The sequence below is a fragment of the Astatotilapia calliptera genome, chromosome 15 (assembly GCF_900246225.1).
Source record: "Astatotilapia calliptera chromosome 15, fAstCal1.2, whole genome shotgun sequence".
In the NCBI taxonomy this organism is placed as follows: Eukaryota; Metazoa; Chordata; class Actinopteri; order Cichliformes; family Cichlidae; genus Astatotilapia; species Astatotilapia calliptera.
This window is the reverse complement of record NC_039316.1, coordinates 39,170,690-39,189,002: the sequence shown is the minus strand read 5'-3', so window position 1 is coordinate 39,189,002 and position 18,313 is coordinate 39,170,690. Positions and strand designations below refer to the sequence as shown.

At 42.6% G+C, this 18,313-nt stretch overlaps 1 protein-coding gene across 10 annotated transcripts; it reads right to left on the bottom strand.

Annotated features, from left to right (window-relative positions):
* Positions 1–1,495: 1,495 nt before the first annotated feature.
* Positions 1,496–17,746, bottom strand: LOC113007084 (transcription initiation factor TFIID subunit 4-like). Of its 10 annotated transcripts, none has more exons than XM_026143446.1 (16): positions 17,671–17,746; positions 16,199–16,627; positions 13,461–13,582; positions 13,263–13,367; positions 12,714–12,836; positions 12,193–12,315; positions 11,884–11,973; positions 11,550–11,699; positions 5,943–6,066; positions 5,566–5,650; positions 5,061–5,221; positions 4,831–4,961; positions 4,411–4,536; positions 4,198–4,254; positions 2,796–2,903; positions 1,496–1,887 (listed from the first exon to the last, which is right to left on the bottom strand). In XM_026143446.1, the coding sequence occupies exons 1-16, from the start codon at positions 17,720–17,722 to the stop codon at positions 1,762–1,764; spliced, it is 2,112 nt and encodes a 703-aa protein (XP_025999231.1). In that variant the 5' UTR covers positions 17,723–17,746; the 3' UTR covers positions 1,496–1,761. The 10 variants fall into 10 exon arrangements, 9 of the variants coding, with proteins under 9 accessions (XP_025999231.1, XP_025999232.1, XP_025999233.1 ...); XM_026143447.1 differs by having other exon boundaries at positions 4,411–4,533; XM_026143448.1 differs by lacking the exon at positions 17,671–17,746 and adding an exon at positions 17,340–17,627.
* Between the last annotated feature and the right edge of the window lie 567 nt (positions 17,747–18,313).

The following is an 18,313-nucleotide window of genomic DNA, read 5'->3' as shown; positions in this document are numbered from 1 at the left end:
TGTGTAAAAACTATAACTTTAATCTCAGACAAACAGATTTACTCAGGAACAAATAAAATACTAAAAAAAAAAAAAGCCAAACAATAACATTTTAATTTATCTAAGTGACTCATATATATTTAACCTGAGTAGCGAAAGACGGCGGTGGGTTTGAAAACGATCTGCCGGGAGTCCGGTGTTCTCACGGCGCTAGTGAGCCTAGCCCCCGGCTCGCTATCGAGCTAGTGGGTAACAGACGTCTCCGAAAACGTCGGAGCGCTTTTGAAAATATGTGGTGTCCTGATAAACTGAGCAGATATTTGAGGTTTACACAGCTACATTCTCGCCTGAAAATATGTTAAACGTTTATTTTGTGACCCAGAAAGAATAATAAGAGTAACATTAAAACTAACTAGCTGCCGCCATTGTTGGAAACTGAGCTGGGCTGCGCTATGAATTCTGGGACACAGCTGCTTCTTCTTCTTCGGGGTTTAACGGTAGCTGACATCCTTGTACATGCAATGCTGCCATCTTCTGTTTCAGTCCGTTATTACACTCTTAAATCCTGCCACTTATTCCTGCGTCTTTTGTGATCTTACAAAGTTTCAAACGACGCGTCGACTATTAAATCAGTCGTCGACGATTTTGATAGTCGACGTAATCGTGACTAGTCGACTAATCGTGGCAGCCCTATTTCTGAGTCTAATGGAGATTCTGTTTGACAAAAACTTAAAGTTGTATTCAGTGACTGAGCATACAAAGTCATTAGGAGCCAATCGCAGGAAAGCTCAGATTTTTGGCATCTGACTTAATTTTCTGAAGTTTTGTAAGACTAGAAATGTCAGGTTTGTGGGCGCTTCCAGCGGGCTGGTGCTTCTTCATGCTACCTGAAAACATCTTGCTAAGGTTATTTAAGATTGTTCCCTGGCTGTTGGTGTGGATGCAAGCGACAGGCCAGAACTGCACCGCATCACTGAGTTCAGCTACGCTTAATTACAGCAATGAGCTATCCGACTGACAGCATCGTGCCAACAGCCCATATTACAAATCAAGTCTTTAAGTAATTGTAGCACTGACCAGCTACACTTACCCTCACATCAAGCAGTCACACAGCTGATCACCTACTCAACTCAGGGTTTCCCAGTTTAGCCAGGTTCATGGACAGGTATCCTGGCAGTAGATCGTATATTTTACAAACTATGAGAAAAATCATGTCATGGTCTCACAACTTGCAGCGAAGAAGAGAAAAAAGTAAGAAGTGAAGAATGTCCTTAATTTCTTTCCTTAATAAGTGCAAGTGAATATTTAGTTGGGCTGCTTCAAGCTACTGACTCCGGGGTCCAGAGTCAGCCTGAGACTCCGATTTATTATTTTTTTGAACCTTCATGACCCTAAAAACTCAGAGGTAAAACTACAGTTTCCTGGTTAAGCAACAAAACTTCCTTTGCACTACAGTCTTCTGTCGCAGAGGAAAGAATCTGCAACTGTAGGTAAGAAACAAAGACACAGTGAGATGTGCAATTTCAACATGTTTTTAATCGTGGAAAAAACCCAACAATCCAGCAGGAAACCACAGTCACTTTACTTTTTCCACACAGCTCACGGACACACAGCTGTGCTCACTTTCACATTTAGTTTTTCCAACAGAACAACAGCAAAACCAAAACTGACTGCGATTCAAATGCAGCTGAACCCGACCGTGACAAAAAGCAAAACAGAATATCACAAAACGAGGACTCCAACAAATTATTTTAGATCAACTGCAGGAAGACAATCAGCTGATCAAAGCATGGCTTTGTAGAGGGTGAGAGAGTGACGCAGAAAGGGTTCCTCCTCCATACACACCAGCAGATCCTTCAGGATCAGCCGGGTCACTCTGTGAACACCTGGTCTGGGCAGCACACACACCTGACACACAGACACAGTTTCTGTGTTACCCTCCCTGCATGAACCTGCTGGTTGTGTTGCGACATAAACACATGCTCCTGCTCTTCAGCTCGCTTGGCTGCTACAGATTTAATTTAATCTGATCTCTTAAAACAAAGCAGCCCAGAGGTGATGATCCATCCACCAGCAAGAGTACGGAGAGGACGTCTCCCTCGTTCAGTTTTATGCTCGTAATTATCCTGACATAATAAAAATAATCTCATTGGCAGGTTTTAAAACAGCATCTTTCCTGTTAGGTAGCTAATATGTTGCTTTGCCTTTGTAACAAGGTTTCAAATATTCTCCGCGATCACACTTAAATCAGTCTCATTTCAAACCATGTCTAAAACATTTTAAAATGAAGGGGAAAGGCTTCTTCTGGTTACTGATAACATAACTGATGTGTGATCTGAGCACTAACTCGATATTGAAAAAGAACATCTGTGCAAAGATGGCGCTCTCTCCATCACTACTCCATGCTTCCTGTCAATGTTTGCTGAACTAGCTGAGGTAAAGTCTGTACAGACGTGGAGGAAGGCCTGCAGCAGCGAGAGGAAACAGAGGCGGCACGCAGTCTTTTCCTCTGGGTAATGGAGTTCAAAGGCAGCGGGTAGAGTGTGCAGCTAACAGAGCGTCCCCATCTATAAACCTACAGCCTGAAGCGCTGCGACTTAAACACACAAAGAATTAAAGACTCAATGAGCTAAACTAACAGTCTTATACAGGCTAACTGCAGCAGGTTCTAGATTTGCTGTGTCTTCATCAGCTGAGGAGGGCAGCAGTTTTACAGCAGCAGGTTAAACATTCACAGATATCAAATTAGAAAAGATGTTTCTGAAATGATCCATTCAGACCACAAAAGAATAGAAAACAAAACTTTGTGCACCCACCTGGCTGTCGGCCTGATCCAGGGGTCTCTTCCTGCGAGGGCCAATGGCAGCCAGAGCAGCGAGGTTGGCCTCCCTCTGCTGCAGCTGAGCTTCCTCTATTTGTTGCAACTGAAAAGAGAAGACAACGAATTCGTAAACATTTATGTTTTCACACATATTTTCTGTATGCATACGTGGACACACTGTCATTGTTTTATACATGCAATATATAAGCCAGGGTTTAGAGGCAAATGCACTTTGCTTGATGAGGCAGCTGTAGCTAAATATATATGACAAATTATGGCAAAGATTTGTTAATCAAATCCACACCAACTTTGTTAAGTGCGTGTCACTAAAGGCACGATATTCACCAGTGGGAATCCTTTCAGTTTGTACCTACTCATACTCTCAGTACTTGTGTAGGTACAGACTTGGCAAAGTGCTAGCTTGTGTGCAGTGCAGAGGTTGAGTGTGTGTGTGGGGGTGGGAGGGCATGTAAATGAACAGATTGTGTTGCTGTGGAGAAGCCTCTGGGGGCGTGATGGCTGCGAGCTACACAGCTACAGCTAAACACGCCATGTGTGGCGTTTCCGCCTCCTTAAATAGCCGCAGTGCTACCGCTGCCTTTCATCTTCCTCACACTACTCCGTCTCCTGCCAGCCAAAAACATCACACACACCATCGTATTATTAAACGAACAATTAGCATGAAAAGTAGCAGGGACTTACAGAGTTTGACTTCCTGATGCTGAAACGAAGCCAGCGATAAAATACGAACTGCCGTTCCCACAATGACCCAGATTTCCAGCAGAATAGAGAAGCTTATGGCCTGGAACATGAATGACTGTGGGCTGCATCTCTCCTTCACTACAACTGAACAGACTAAATCTTATCAAGGCTTCAGAATTAACAGAGGTGTGGCTACTTCGACTGACACAGGCCTGCTCGAGTCTTCTAGACTTCATCTCCGTGATGATGCACTGCTAGTCTGTGGGACGGGAACAGCAGGTCACCTCGGCCACTCTTACTGCTGTTACTTCGCCTGTCCTTCCCTTTCAGCTGATCTGTATTCAGCCCACATGTAGCATTGTTCAGTTAAGGTTTACAATCCCTCCCTCTGTGAAGTCAAACAGTCTATGGATGATGCGTACTAACCAGTAGTGTTACCTGACACCCTCCTGATAATTTTAAGTTGACTTTTATCTGAAAAGTGGTCACATGTGGCTCAAAAAACAATCAAGCCTTTAAATTTGGACTTATAGTGGCAATGTTCATGTTATATACATGTTCTTTCTTCACAGTTCCAACCTGCAGTCAGAACAACAGTTTCTGCCTCCCAGAGTAAGCAGAGCTCACAAACACCAACATAAACGGGGGCAGGTGGAAGAATGACTCCTGTGGAGGTTTTAGAGAAGGAAACGCACCTCTTTGGCTTTTTGCTTGAGCTGCTGATACTCTGGATCTTCAGTGTGAGAGCGACTCTGTGATCACAACCAGACATGTAATCCAGGATTTAATGCACAAACTCTTCTCAGTAGTTGTTTTCAAAGACACATTGAATCTAAAAACACTAATCGTGTTAGAGTTGTAAAATTCTCGGTTTGATAAGAGTGCAGCCTTATTCTGGCTTCACCTACTCTGGCAAAACGCAGCAATCTCTCCCTCTCCTCCTCATCTCTCTTCTTCTTCTGCAAGGTCTCAATTTCCTCCAGGAAGCGAAGCTGAGAACGAACGTCACTGACTTGCGTGTGCCACGAGTTCTGCTGTTGAAAGACAAATTTAACACAAAGGGACCACATGTTGCATTAGTTTGCCACAGGTTCACGGTCCTTTGCAGGCCATGTCTCCATATAAAGTATATGATAGTGCTTCAAAATAACATCTTGTTAACAACATCTTAACAAGTGCCAAGCACCAGGAATGCCACAGTAAACTAGATGGACATTACCTCAGCTGGGTTTTTCAGATGAGCGGCTGATGCATGTATTAACACCTCGTGGCGTTAGTAGATGCATCCCTGCTCGGGTCTTATTCATGCCTGTGTTTTACATCTTTACCTTCAGGGCTGTCTTGCGGTGTTCTGCCATTACAGTGAGTTTCTCCAGCAGCCCATGAAGAAACTCCTGAGTAGCATGAGAAACCAAAGCAACCACATCTGGACCAACATCGGTTACTCCCAGAGCCTGTCCTAACAGAGGGTGCATGACAATATCACATCCTGGGAGTCTCAGAGACTAGTCTGAGACAGTGTCTGTAATAAACATGTGTCTCAGTGTGGATCTTGTACCTGTGTGAAGGATTCTGCTGAGCACCGGGTGAGTGGACAGGAACAGCTGATCCTGACACGACTGCACCACAGCACCAACCGTGCTGGTCAAGATCTGTGCGTTCTCCTCTCTCAGGTTGACTCCAGCCATGGAGGTGACGTCATTAATATCATCATCTTCTCTGGGACACAACACACATTTGTGCTGAGGACGTTTGTGATTAAATGTTGCTGCTGCAGTTAGACTGCTGCTTAATATTCTCTCATCATGCAACATTAGGTGACTGTTGGATCTCAGATGTCACACAACCACCTGCCACAGATGAAGACACCCCCTCTCTGTGACGGCGGATTGTGCATATGAAGGGTGCGAGCTGTGTGAACCAGCACAGCTCAACTTTGAAGGACAAACAGCTGGATGTAGGGCTGCTTTTACACACTTCCTTTCATCCACCCCATAGTGCACCGATTCCAACCACCACAAAATTCCTATTAAAGTCTCAAATGTGTGAACTTTATATCTTACTTGTAAGATCCTGAACTGTCTCTGAATGCAAATTTGGTAGAATTAGGTGGCTCACGAGGGAAGGGCTGCTTTACCGAAAAACCTCCTATAAAACAGCAAAATGCATAAAGAGTGAGAGCACGCCAGGGTCATGCAAGCGTCTCTTGGTGTCATACGGTCTGTACATGTAATTCCACTACACTTTTGAATTTCTAAAGCCTAAAAAACACATTTAGGTCTCCTGAAACATTGTGAGGACACACTGAAGCACCCTGACTGTGTACAATTATTAAAAAAACAAAACAACACCCTCACAATGAAATAAACAACTAGAGCTGATTGATCAGTTCTGTGTTCACCTCGACGTGGCTCCAAATCTAAATTTTAACAAAGTTTACCTGAGAAGTTTTTTCCCGAGTATCCCACTATGGGCCGAGTGGTGGGTTTCTTAGATATGCAATTTCTGGACTGGACTAATGTCGTCAGGCCAGGTCTCAGAGCCACTCCTCGAGGCTGGAAAACCTGCATTTTAAAAAAAGGTCATCATCATAAATCCAACACTATGATCATAAAAATGACTCCAGCTGTAAGTTTCTATGCCATCTAAATATCTCATACACATTTGTATAAATATAATAAAAAAGGCTCTTAATATCTTAACTATAATTTCAAATGTTGGACAACAACACCTCTGATTTTTTGTGTGTTTTTCTTTTGTGTGTTTTTGTATAGTAAGATACAACCTGGTTCTCAATTTTTCTAGTAGAACAAGGACAAGGTGTATTTTCATAGTGAGACCTTAGCCGCCACAGGGAAGATAGAGTGGTGATGGCGAAGTCTTTGCAGGGGAACGTTTACACCCTGCTGTGCAGTGGACACTTGCAAGTTTTGTTTTCAGGGGTTTCCAGGTCCAGTTTATGTCGTTCCATGTGTATTTGTATTGTCCGGTGTAGGGATGGGTACCGGTATCCGGTGCCATGACGGCACCGGTTCTGACATAAACGGTAGTAACCAGACCGAAAAGCAGCGCACATTTCGGTGCTTTTTTTCCTGAGCTGTGATTCACTTCTAGCCAATCATTTTACGTTTCCGAGGACAGTAGGCGGGTTCAGGTACGTACGTTCTTTTAGAGCAGAGCTACAGATTAAAAACGCCCAAGGCGAAGCGGTCAAAGTCTGGCTGTACTTCACAGCAAAAGATGCAAACTCAGCAGCAACAAGTGCTTTAAGCTGATACTGTGATACTGTCAAAGGAGGTAACTCCTCGAATCTGATGAAACACCTGGCGACGCATAGCGGTTTTTTTTTTTAAAAGCCGAGAAATGCACCGTATTTGATAGCTTGCTGCGAGACCTCACACCGAGGACATCTACTGCGGGTGTGGTGCCTGTTATCGGACCCGGAGTTAGCAACATCCCCCAAAAACCCGAAGAGGAGAGTCCTGGCCCCTAGCCCTGCCAGTGTAGCAGGAATGATGAGGATGATGATGCAGCAGCAGCCGTTCTTCTCTGCGTGAGTAGCTTCATGTTGTTCGTGTGTAATTTACGTTGAGTAGGCTAACCACGTTATTACATTAATGCATGTAAGGTGAACTAGCAAACACCATCATAGCTACATGCTGCTGTCTTCTTGTTTGATGGCAGATACTCCCTTCACCCTGGACAAAAAGGCTAAAATGACCAAAGAAAAAGTGGAAAACAGTTAAACATGAGAGGTTTTTGGACAAAGTTTGTGTTTTTTCCATTGTTTAAGCACTGCTTCCAGCCAAGAGTGATACCATATATGCCCCATAGCTGCAGAAAAGGCTAACATTGTTATCTTTTTACAAAAAAAACAGCTGAACATGAGAGGTTTTTGGACCAATTTTGTGTTCTCCATTTTTTAGGCACCGGTTCGAGCACCCTTTCAAAAATACCGGTTTGGCACCGGTATCGGATAAAACCTAAACGATACCCATCCCTAGTCCGGTGTTTTGTTTTTTTTCCTTCCTGTTCACAGTCTATTACCTCAAGTACAGACAGCAGTCTTCCCTCGGCCACTGTCAACTTAGCCAAGTCAACAAATCATAGACCCGTCTGACTACAGTAAGGTATGTTGAACACAATCAGTGGTCTTAGAATCGTCTCCTGGGATGTGAGGGGTGCAGGAAATGCAACCAAAACTAACAAAGTCATGGCGCATTTACAGCAGTTGAAAGGAGATGTGGTTTTTCTTCAAGAGGCGCGTCTCTGCAACAAAGAAGTGAGGCGACTCAAGAGAAACTGGATCGGGACTTATATATCACTCCAAATTTAACGGCAAGGCTAGAGGGACAGCCATACTTATTCGTAATAATATTCTGTTTGAGCAACATAAAGTTATTGCGGACCCAGATTTGTGTCAGGAAACTCGCAGGGCTCACTTGTGTTACTGGCAGCGTGTACGGGCCGACTGGGATGATGAATCTTTTATAGCTAAACTTTTCTCTTCACTCCCAAACTTGGAAAACTATCATCTCATTACTGGAGGTGAGTTTAACTTGGTTCAGGACGCTCTGCTGGATAGATCGTCAACTAAGGTCTGTTCCCTGAGTAAATCTGCTGAAACTCCAGAATCTGTCAAAACTCAGCTGTGGATCCATGGCGACATGCGAATCCTAAGACAAAGGCATTTTCCCGTTTCTCTCATCCCCACCACACATATACACGCATAGACTTTTCCTTATCAATATTAGGTTTCTCTGTGAAATTAGCCACTGGGAGTATCGTGCTATCCCCATTTCAGATCACTCACCAGTTTCTTTTGATGCGTTATTAGCGACCCCTTCTCGACCCATTAAACACTGGAGATTCAACTCTAGCCTGTTGATAAGGGATGACTACACAAAATGTTTCAGATCACAGCTTTCACGTTTCCTTGAATTGAATGATTCCACTGAAGTGTCGAGAGGTGTACTATGAGAAACGTCGAAAGCCTACATGAGAGGCCAGCTTATAGCTTTGTTTCAGCTTTCTTACACGCCCAGTGTGTTGAATAAGATCAAAGATCTAGATGGCAGATATGCATCGAACCCAGATCCTAACCTCTATACAGAACGTGTGAAACTTCAAGCCAGTCTCAATTTAACCACCACCGCAACAGCTATGGTTCAATTAATTAAGACAAAGCAACGCTTTTTTGAATCCGGTGATAAGGCAGGGAAACGTCTGGCTCCGACATAATATCGGACCCAGAGGGAATTAATTAGAGCTGGGCGATAGAACGATATAACGATATGTATCGCGATATAACTTTTACTTGATAGAGAAATTAAGCTATCGCGATAGACCTCGCCGCTCTTGTCCTCTTAAAAAAAAAAAAAAAAATTAAAAAAGGTCAGCCAATCCAAATTCAGTAGCGCAGAGCTGAACCAATCACAGCCGCAGCGTCACGTCGCGTGACTTGTAACGTACAGCACAAGTGCCAAGCCGCACGTGTGTTTGTTTGGGAAGCAGCCAGCGGGTAATGGAGGAAATGAGTGTGCCGACTAGAGAAATCAACCGAGCGTGACCGAAGAGAAAACAGATGATGGTTCCAACGCCGGAGAGATTGTCGAACGGAAGAGCCACAGAAGTTCCGTAGTGTGAAGGTATTTCTGCTATTTCAAGTCTGACAAAAAACAGAGTAGCTGCACTGTAAATTGTGCCGAAAGCAAGTCTGGAAATACAATAAACTGGTGCATGCGTCACACTGTGCGCCACGTTATTGTTTCGGTGAAATGAATTTCTACAATACTGTTAATTCTACTCTCTGCAGTGTTTAAATGCTTACATATACACACAGTTACTGTCCCTCCACACATACGACTCGGTTCTGCTTCTATGCCCCAGCTTTGTTTACTTTTTCCCACCGAGGCTTCTAGACTTCTGATTGGCCAACATTTCTGCACGGTTAGGAATCTAGCGCCACCTGCTGCTTTGGCATGTTCATAGCAGCGTTTTCCTTCATTTCTGCCTTTATGTGTGGACGGGATTATTTTTTAAAACGAAAACGGAAAATCTCAGTTTTCAAAAATACCCGTGTACGTGTGGACGTAGCCTCAGTCTCTGACTGGAAGCGCTAATTCGTCATTCGGCTTTTGTCAGACTAAAGTAACTGTTACAACTGTTTGAAAAGCTCAGCTATACAACAAGGAGAGATTGAGAATTTCCTTTTAGTTCTCAGTTTATTTGATATTGACAAAAGTTAGTCAGTTTTGTCTGTTATTCTGTAACACAAACTAAGATTTATTTTTAGAATTAATACTTTGTTTCCAAGTGGAATTGACAATTTAGTCTGTTTCGTTTGTTCTATTTTGAAACTTAAACGCTTTAGCGGCTGCCTTTTGTGTAGTTTAAAATATTTGCCTTTATTTATCTGAAAAAGTCTCATGTTCCTTAAGTACATCTACCCTGTTGAACTTATTATGGGAAATAAATATTTAAATAAAAACAAGCTGCTGATTATTTCACATTTTACTTGTGAGCAACGGCACATTTAAATCTTACAAATATAGTTATTTGGCTTATATCGTGATAGATATCGTTATCGCCTGAAATGAAAAAAACATATCGTGATATGAAAAAATCTCATATCGCCCAGCTCTAGAATTAATGAAGTATTTGTTTGTTTCTATTTCGATCTGTACACTTCAAGCTCTCCACCTCTATCAGAAGAAACTCTCCAAAATATACATTTTCCAAGAATAGATAGAGATCTGACGAAGGGATTAGGGGGACCAATTACTGTAGCAGAGGTGCAAGAAGCCATTAAATCCTCAAGCACGGGTAAATTGCCGGGCCCTGACGGCTACTCTGCAGAATACTATGAAGCCAATGCTGATCTTATGGCACCATTGTTGAAAGATATGTATAATGAAGCCTTTTCAAAATGTCAATTACCCAAGACTTTGTCCGAAGCTACTATTTGTTTAATCTTGAGAAAAGACAAGGATCCTCTGTTGTGCAGCAGTTATGGACCAATTCCTCTTTTAAATATTGATTTTAAAATACTTTCTAAATTCTCGCACTTTGGCTACAACGTGTTCTGCCACAAATCATCTCCTTCGATCAGACGGGGTTCACGGCCGGCAGGCACTCATATCATTTAGGAAATTTAACAAAACCTGGAAATCATTTCTCTTACTGGTGGACACTATTACTTTACTTCCTGAGACTGAAGTGAACTGAGCGAGGCGACATTATGAAGTTTCTGGTTTTTTTGGTTATGCTTGTTACTCACTTTCTTTTGTGTGTGTGGGTGTGTGACTGGGTGATGTGGCTTGAGATATTTTTATGTGTGGAGACTGGATCTCTGCCGTGTCTTGTTTAGTGTGGACCTGGAAGAGGAAGAATCCAGGATTGGGGGGTGTTGGAGGGTATAATGGACATACATTGTTCTGAAATCAAAATCGACTTTGCTGTTGCTAACTGTGTGTGTCATGGCTGAAATCAATAAAACAAAGGTGGGATAATTTCAAATGTCTTACTTCAGGTTGCATCATGTTAAGTTCTTCAGTGTAATCAGGTAATCGGAGCACGCACACACACACGCACGCACGCACGCATGCACGCACACACACCTCATTAATGTTAATCCACTTTCACAGCAACGTGAAAAGCTGTGGGATGCTTAATGTAACATGAGGATGTTCCTAAGAAGAAATATTTTTACTGTCAGTCCTGCAAATACAAGACGACCAAAGTCAGGTCCACATTTTAATGCATTTAAAACAGCACGATTCCTCCTCAGTATACCATCTCTGATTTCTGTTTTGACTATATATTCTTGTGCCGACTGCACAGCTGGATTTTTCTTTTTGCATTTCAAGTCAGTGAATTTCACTTTTGTTAAACTGTGAACCTCCATGGATGCTGCAAATACAACAGTGCTGCTCAGCAATGCCTTTAATCACGTCAACATCCATGAATAAGATCACAGATCAGACATGGTTTATGTTTGGTACAATTAATGTCAAATTCCCCCCCATAAAATATTGCATCTGGTTACCTGCTGCCTGTTCTGGAGGGTTTTTCCTATCTCAGTGTTGGACTGCTTTATGCTGGAGGACGGTGTTGAGGGAGGGGGTGTGGAAGCTGAAGCTTTCTGGATGAATAACTGGGGGTCTGCAGTAAGGCAACGCACCGCAGGAAGACTTTTCTGGTGGCAATGAGGAAACAGAAATGTCATCAGCTAAATATGTAACAGTCTAGCTATGATCAATGTGATTCACATCCTTTCAGCAAAGTGTAACGCAGTCTACACAAATGCAAAAAGGTTTTTATTTTTAAATCAATCACAGACATCTGGAGATGAGGAAGCAACGGGCTTTACTTCTCAATACCTTGAGAAAAGGCACCAAGCAGGGTTGTGGAGTCGACTTCAACGTGTCATAGAGCTGCTCCGTAAACGCTTCTGCTTCCAGTTTTCCTTCCTGCAGGTAAAAAAATTCATCAATAAATAAATAAATAAATAAGCTGGTAATTTAATAATGAACTTCATGATAAGAATTAAAAATTACAAACGTGTAGCACAAGAATACAACAACTTATTAACTCTTACCAACAAGCCTCTTTCAGTCTGCCTAGTAACAATACTTTTTGTAAACAAGGTTAAAAACAACAGGAGAAACAAAGTGTCTTCAGAGATGTACCAGCAGACTCCTGACCAGCGCTTGGACATTGTTAGCCACGTTCACAGATCTGGAGTCACTGGAGGCCAGCTTGATCAGCGTTACCAAGAAGTTCTTGCACTTCTTCACACTTTCCAGCGTCTCCTGTTGGTGAAATATTTAGTAATCACATCTCATCTGTTATCTCAGCTGTTATCATCTACTCTAAAAACTCAATTTGTGGCTGCTTTTTGTCGTGTGTTTCGTGAGAGGATATCCCTCATATGGATTCCTGCACTCCTAACTCAAACTCTGTTCTGACTGGCTGTCCCTGACAAAGTTGGTTTAAAGAGGAAGAACTAAGCGGCTACACCAGTATAAGATTACAAAAATTAGTCTGAACTGGAAACTGTGTGAAAAGATTTCCTCTTTGACAGTACAACAAATCCTTGGATTTTATAAACAGTATCAGTAAAAATCTAAATAAAAACTCATTTGATGGCTTCTTGCTGAGCCAGGTCAAGCTGAGTGTGCAGGTGGGAGCTGGGCCTGGTCGCACTCACCTTGCTAAACGTGGGCGCTGATTCCTTTTTAGCGCCTGCTGCCTGAGTGCCAGCATGGCTGCCTCGCTCAGACACCACGTTCACCGTGTGGACAAGAGCTGGTTTGGGGGCAACACCAATGACCTGAACACAAAGTCACCAAAAACTAAAACCAGGAACAGCAAAGAAAAGCCAGCATCACAGCAGCAGGAGCCTCTCTGGTGTTTGTTGCTCATTATTTTTTATGTTTCATTGGAGAGCTCTGCTTTTACTCAACTCGGGATCCTATCAAACTGCAACTTTCCATCATCATTCTGTTTTCATTAGTGTTACTGATTAAAGATGACGTATTGTTATTAACACAAAGTTCAAGCACCGTCACTAAATGACATTTTTTATACTTCAAATGAAAACAAATGTGTCCATCAGTCGTGTAATTATTGCATCGATTTTTTGGATTTTCTTTCTATACCTAAAAGAACAAACTAACTGTCAGAGGTGCACACAGTCATACACTGCATAACATGCAATCAGTGACTGTGAGCTGCAAACAGACTCCTGTAATTTTACCACAGCAGTCTTCTGGACTGGTGCTGCTTGCTGGAAACTGGAAGTAGGCGTCATCTTGATCACTGTTACATTCTCATTCCTTTTACTTTCAGCTGCTGCACACACCTGAACAGCAGACATGCAGCTGACATCACAGGTGCAATCACACATCTGTCATTATTAAATAACATAGAAAAGCAGCCACGCACATGCACCCACCTGCGGTGCAAGTATCCTGGTGGGTTGACCACTGATAAGTCTTTGTCCCTGCTGAGCCTGAACCAAAGCCTGCTGAGATACTAGCATCAGCTGCCCACTGTCACTGCGGATCAGCATCATACCTGCCATAAATGTGGCCCAAACACTACAATAAACTGATGAATTATCCTTGCAGGTGACACGTCTAACTGAAGTGTTTATTAGCAAATTATAGACAGCACATGTCCAACAAGGTTTTGGAATATAATAAAGGAGGATCTGTAATGGGATTACAGTAGAGCTGGGCGATATGAGATTTTTTCATATCACGATATGTTTTTTTCATTTCAGGCGATAACGATATCTATCACGATATAAGCCAAATAACTATATTTGTAAGATTTAAATGTGCCGTTGCTCACAAGTAAAATGTGAAATAATCAGCAGCTTGTTTTTATTTAAATATTTATTTCCCATAATAAGTTCAACAGGGTAGATGTACTTAAGGAACATGAGACTTTTTCAGATAAATAAAGGCAAATATTTTAAACTACACAAAAGGCAGCCGCTAAAGCGTTTAAGTTTCAAAATAGAACAAACGAAACAGACTAAATTGTCAATTCCACTTGGAAACAAAGTATTAATTCTAAAAATAAATCTTAGTTTGTTTTACAGAATAACAGACAAAACTGACTAACTTTTGTCAATATCAAATAAACTGAGAACTAAAAGGAAATTCTCAATCTCTCCTTGTTGTATAGCTGAGCTTTTCAAACAGTTGTAACAGTTACTTTAGTCTGACAAAAGCCGAATGACGAATTAGCGCTTCCAGTCAGAGACTGAGGCTACGTCCACACGTACACGGGTATTTTTGAAAACTGAGATTTTCCGTTTTCGTTTTAAAAATAATCCCGTCCACACATAAAGGCAGAAATGAAGGAAAACGCTGCTATGAACATGCCAAAGCAGCAGGTGGCGCTAGATTCCTAACCGTGCAGAAATGTTGGCCAATCAGAAGTCTAGAAGCCTCGGTGGGAAAAAGTAAACAAAGCTGGGGCATAGAAGCAGAACCGAGTCGTAAGTGTGGAGGGACAGTAACTGTGTGTATATGTAAGCATTTAAACACTGCAGAGAGTAGAATTAACAGTATTGTAGAAATTCATTTCACCGAAACAATAACGTGGCGCACAGTGTGACGCATGCACCAGTTTATTGTATTTCCAGACTTGCTTTCGGCACAATTTACAGTGCAGCTACTCTGTTTTTTGTCAGACTTGAAATAGCCGAAATACCTTCACACTACGGAGCTTCTATGGCTCTTCCGTTCGACAATCTCTCCGGCGTTGGAACCATCATCTGTTTTCTCTTCGGTCACGCTCGGTTGATTTCTCTAGTCGGCACACTCATTTCCTCCATTACCCGCTGGCTGCTTCCCAAACAAACACACGTGCGGCTTGGCACTTGTGCTGTACGTTACAAGTCACGCGACGTGACGCTGCGGCTGTGATTGGTTCGGCTCTGCGCTACTTAATTTGGATTGGCTGACCTTTTTTAATTTTTTTTTTTTTTTTTTTAAGAGGACAAGAGCGGCGAGGTCTATCGCGATAGCTTAATTTCTCTATCAAGTAAAAGTTATATCGCGATACATATCGTTATATCGTTCTATCGCCCAGCTCTAATTAATTCCCTCTGGGTCCGATATTATGTCGGAGCCAGACGTTTCCCTGCCTTATCACCGGATTCAAAAAAGCGTTGCTTTGTCTTAATTAATTGAACCATAGCTGTTGCGGTGGTGGTTAAATTGAGACTGGCTTGAAGTTTCACACGTTCTGTATAGAGGTTAGGATCTGGGTTCGATGCATATCTGCCATCTAGATCTTTGATCTTATTCAACACACTGGGCGTGTAAGAAAGCTGAAACAAAGCTATAAGCTGGCCTCTCATGTAGGCTTTCGACGTTTCTCATAGTACACCTCTCGACACTTCAGTGGAATCATTCAATTCAAGGAAACGTGAAAGCTGTGATCTGAAACATTTTGTGTAGTCATCCCTTATCAACAGGCTAGAGTTGAATCTCCAGTGTTTAATGGGTCGAGAAGGGGTCGCTAATAACGCATCAAAAGAAACTGGTGAGTGATCTGAAATGGGGATAGCACGATACTCCCAGTGGCTAATTTCACAGAGAAACCTAATATTGATAAGGAAAAGTCTATGCGTGTATATGTGTGGTGGGGATGAGAGAAACGGGAAAATGCCTTTGTCTTAGGATTCGCATGTCGCCATGGATCCACAGCTGAGTTTTGACAGATTCTGGGGTTTCAGCAGATTTACTCAGGGAACAGACCTTAGTTGACGATCTATCCAGCAGAGCGTCCTGAACCAAGTTAAACTCACCTCCAGTAATGAGATGATAGTTTTCCAAGTTTGGGAGTGAAGAGAAAAGTTTAGCTATAAAAGATTCATCATCCCAGTCGGCCCGTACACGCTGCCAGTAACACAAGTGAGCCCTGCGAGTTTCCTGACACAAATCTGGGTCCGCAATAACTTTATGTTGCTCAAACAGAATACTTAATTTGGATTGGCTGACCTTTTTTTTTTTTTTTTTTTTTTTTTTTTAAGAGGACAAGAGCGGCGAGGTCTATCGCGATAGCTTAATTTCTCTATCGAGTAAAAGTTATATCGCGATACATATCGTTATCGTTCTGTCGCCCAGCTCTAGATTACAGTGTAGACTACAGTCAGCGGGTTGTGCAGCTCACCTGGAGGTATCTGGATATTGGCTGGGAGATGTGGGGAGGTGGCCTGTGGCAGTCGAGGAGTGACTGGCTGTGCAGTTGCTGATCTGGGAACAGTTATCAACACCGTCCTTCCTGTGGTTGTAACCTGTTTCACGGAGGCCACCTGGTTCTGAGGCTGTTTCGTTGTCTGTTGGTTACCTGCACTCACGCCTGCATTTGCAACCACCACAACAGGAGGTGAGGTGCGAGGCCCTGACACTGCACAGGTTGAAGGCTGGCCACTCGGGACGACTTTAGGCGGGGCTGAGACAGAGTCACTCTGTGACATGCTTGCAGCTGTGACAGCGACTTGTATCCTGACTTGAACAGAAGCGTCTCCATCCCCGGGTGCTGCCTGGGGTTCCAGCCTGTTAGCTTCAGTAACCACGTTTTTTGTGGCCATGACTGCAGCTGAACGAAAGAAGGGTTCAAAGCAAAAGCATAGTTAAATACAACAAAGGAGTTTTTCAAACGCGCCGTGGTTTGCTAGACTCAATGTCACCCGCATCGTGCCAAAGTGTGTCTAATATCTCAACCTGTTAGCAAACACCTGTCTCGACATGGAGTAGCTAAAGTTTCATGTATTTGCAAACAAATATGAAACCGGCTCATGTTAACCACAGATCTTACCTGAGACACAACCAACCCCCCCACTCGAAAAACAATTAACACGAAAAGAAGGACACCGGAAGTGCGAAAGTACTCGTTTATTCCAGGTTTTAGGACATTTCTGTGAATTTCTATTTCAGCTGGATCTGACCCATGTATGCTTCGGAAAATTAAGACTCCTTGGGCCTGAATCCAAGATCATTTCGGCCAGTTTTGGTGAAAGATTTCTGAATCCAATCAAGCGAAACTGGGAGCCAACCGGTGAAAATGGCGGCTGTGGCAAAATGTAATGCTAATAATTACAAGACGATTTTATCATTTTCAGCTATAATAAATTCAGGACAGCTACATGTAGAACGGTTTCGTTTTTAAAATGTATGCATGTGTTAAACACCAGGAGCATCGGAGGGTAAACCCCGTTTCCTGCCGGGCTCACATACAGGCTGCGCTAAAGGTTTAAAGCGGGAAAAGGTTTATTTGGTCCTACACGTTTCCCCATCCAAGTCATGCTTACCTAACAGTGAGACAAGGCGTTACCTGTGTGCTAAATCTCCCACACACCGAGGTTCAGTCACATAAACCAAAGGGTCCAATTCCATTTCTGAGAGCTGCTGCCCTGCAGCTTTTACATGCATCCTTGTTCCGACACAGCTGAACCAAATGAATGGCTTGTTACCAGGTTTCTGCCAAACTCGGTTTCATGCTAAAGAGGTCATCTAACCATTAGATTAACGCTGTGTTGGAGTAAAGATGCATCTAAAAGCTGCAGGACAGCAGCTCTCGAGGACGAGTTGGACACTCGTGACATAAACGTTGGAGGAACGAGGCCTGGCGCACGAGCTCACCTGTGGTAGCTTCGAGAACGGTGTGACGTTCACGGGCTGTCCTATGCTGCATTCAAGGGCTGCAGCTAAGATGACCCAGCCCGAACTTTATTAATAAATCACCGCGAGTTATTTCTTATCGATCTATTCTGAATTTCACTTTAAAGGTAAAATAGATGTACTCTTTGGTTTCTGTTTTATGTAGATTTAGGGCCGTGCAGTATTTAGAGCACTTGCCCTCCTTCTCCATAAAAGAAACAGGTAATTAGGGGTCGATCTTCTAAATTTTATCCCCAAAATATAATTTTAAAGTATTTCATTACTCGAAGCTTTTCAACACAGTCCTCTCTGGTGACATCTGGTGGCCAAAAATATGAAGAGCAGCTTGAATCCACAAAATAAAACCAACTGCTTCATAATGATTGCCCACTCGACAGAGTGGAATTCTGTCTGATATTGGGCCGCCGTTGTGTTGCTTTGAACGTGTATTTTTTGGGGGTTAAAAAATGTGGTTTATTTGTTTAATAAACTCTCCTTGTTTAAACATGCACCGTTGTGTGGTCTTCCTTTGCTTGTGACTTCTTGATGATGGTAAATAGAATAATTGAAAAATACCACATTACATATAATAAATACATATAATAATGTACAACACATTATGGAG

Bases quoted from the DNA above. Each gene is read 5' to 3' on its own strand.
- LOC113007084 (XM_026143446.1), bottom strand. From the start codon at position 17,722: ATGCAGCATAGGACAGCCCGTGAACGTCACACCGTTCTCGAAGCTACC. The intron at 13,368-13,460 runs GTGGGTGCATGT...TCTGCTGTTCAG, and splicing joins CCAGGATACTTGCACCGCAG to GTGTGTGCAGCAGCTGAAAG. The intron at 1,888-2,795 runs GTGGGTGCACAA...TCTGTGTGTCAG, and splicing joins TGGATCAGGCCGACAGCCAG to GTGTGTGTGCTGCCCAGACC.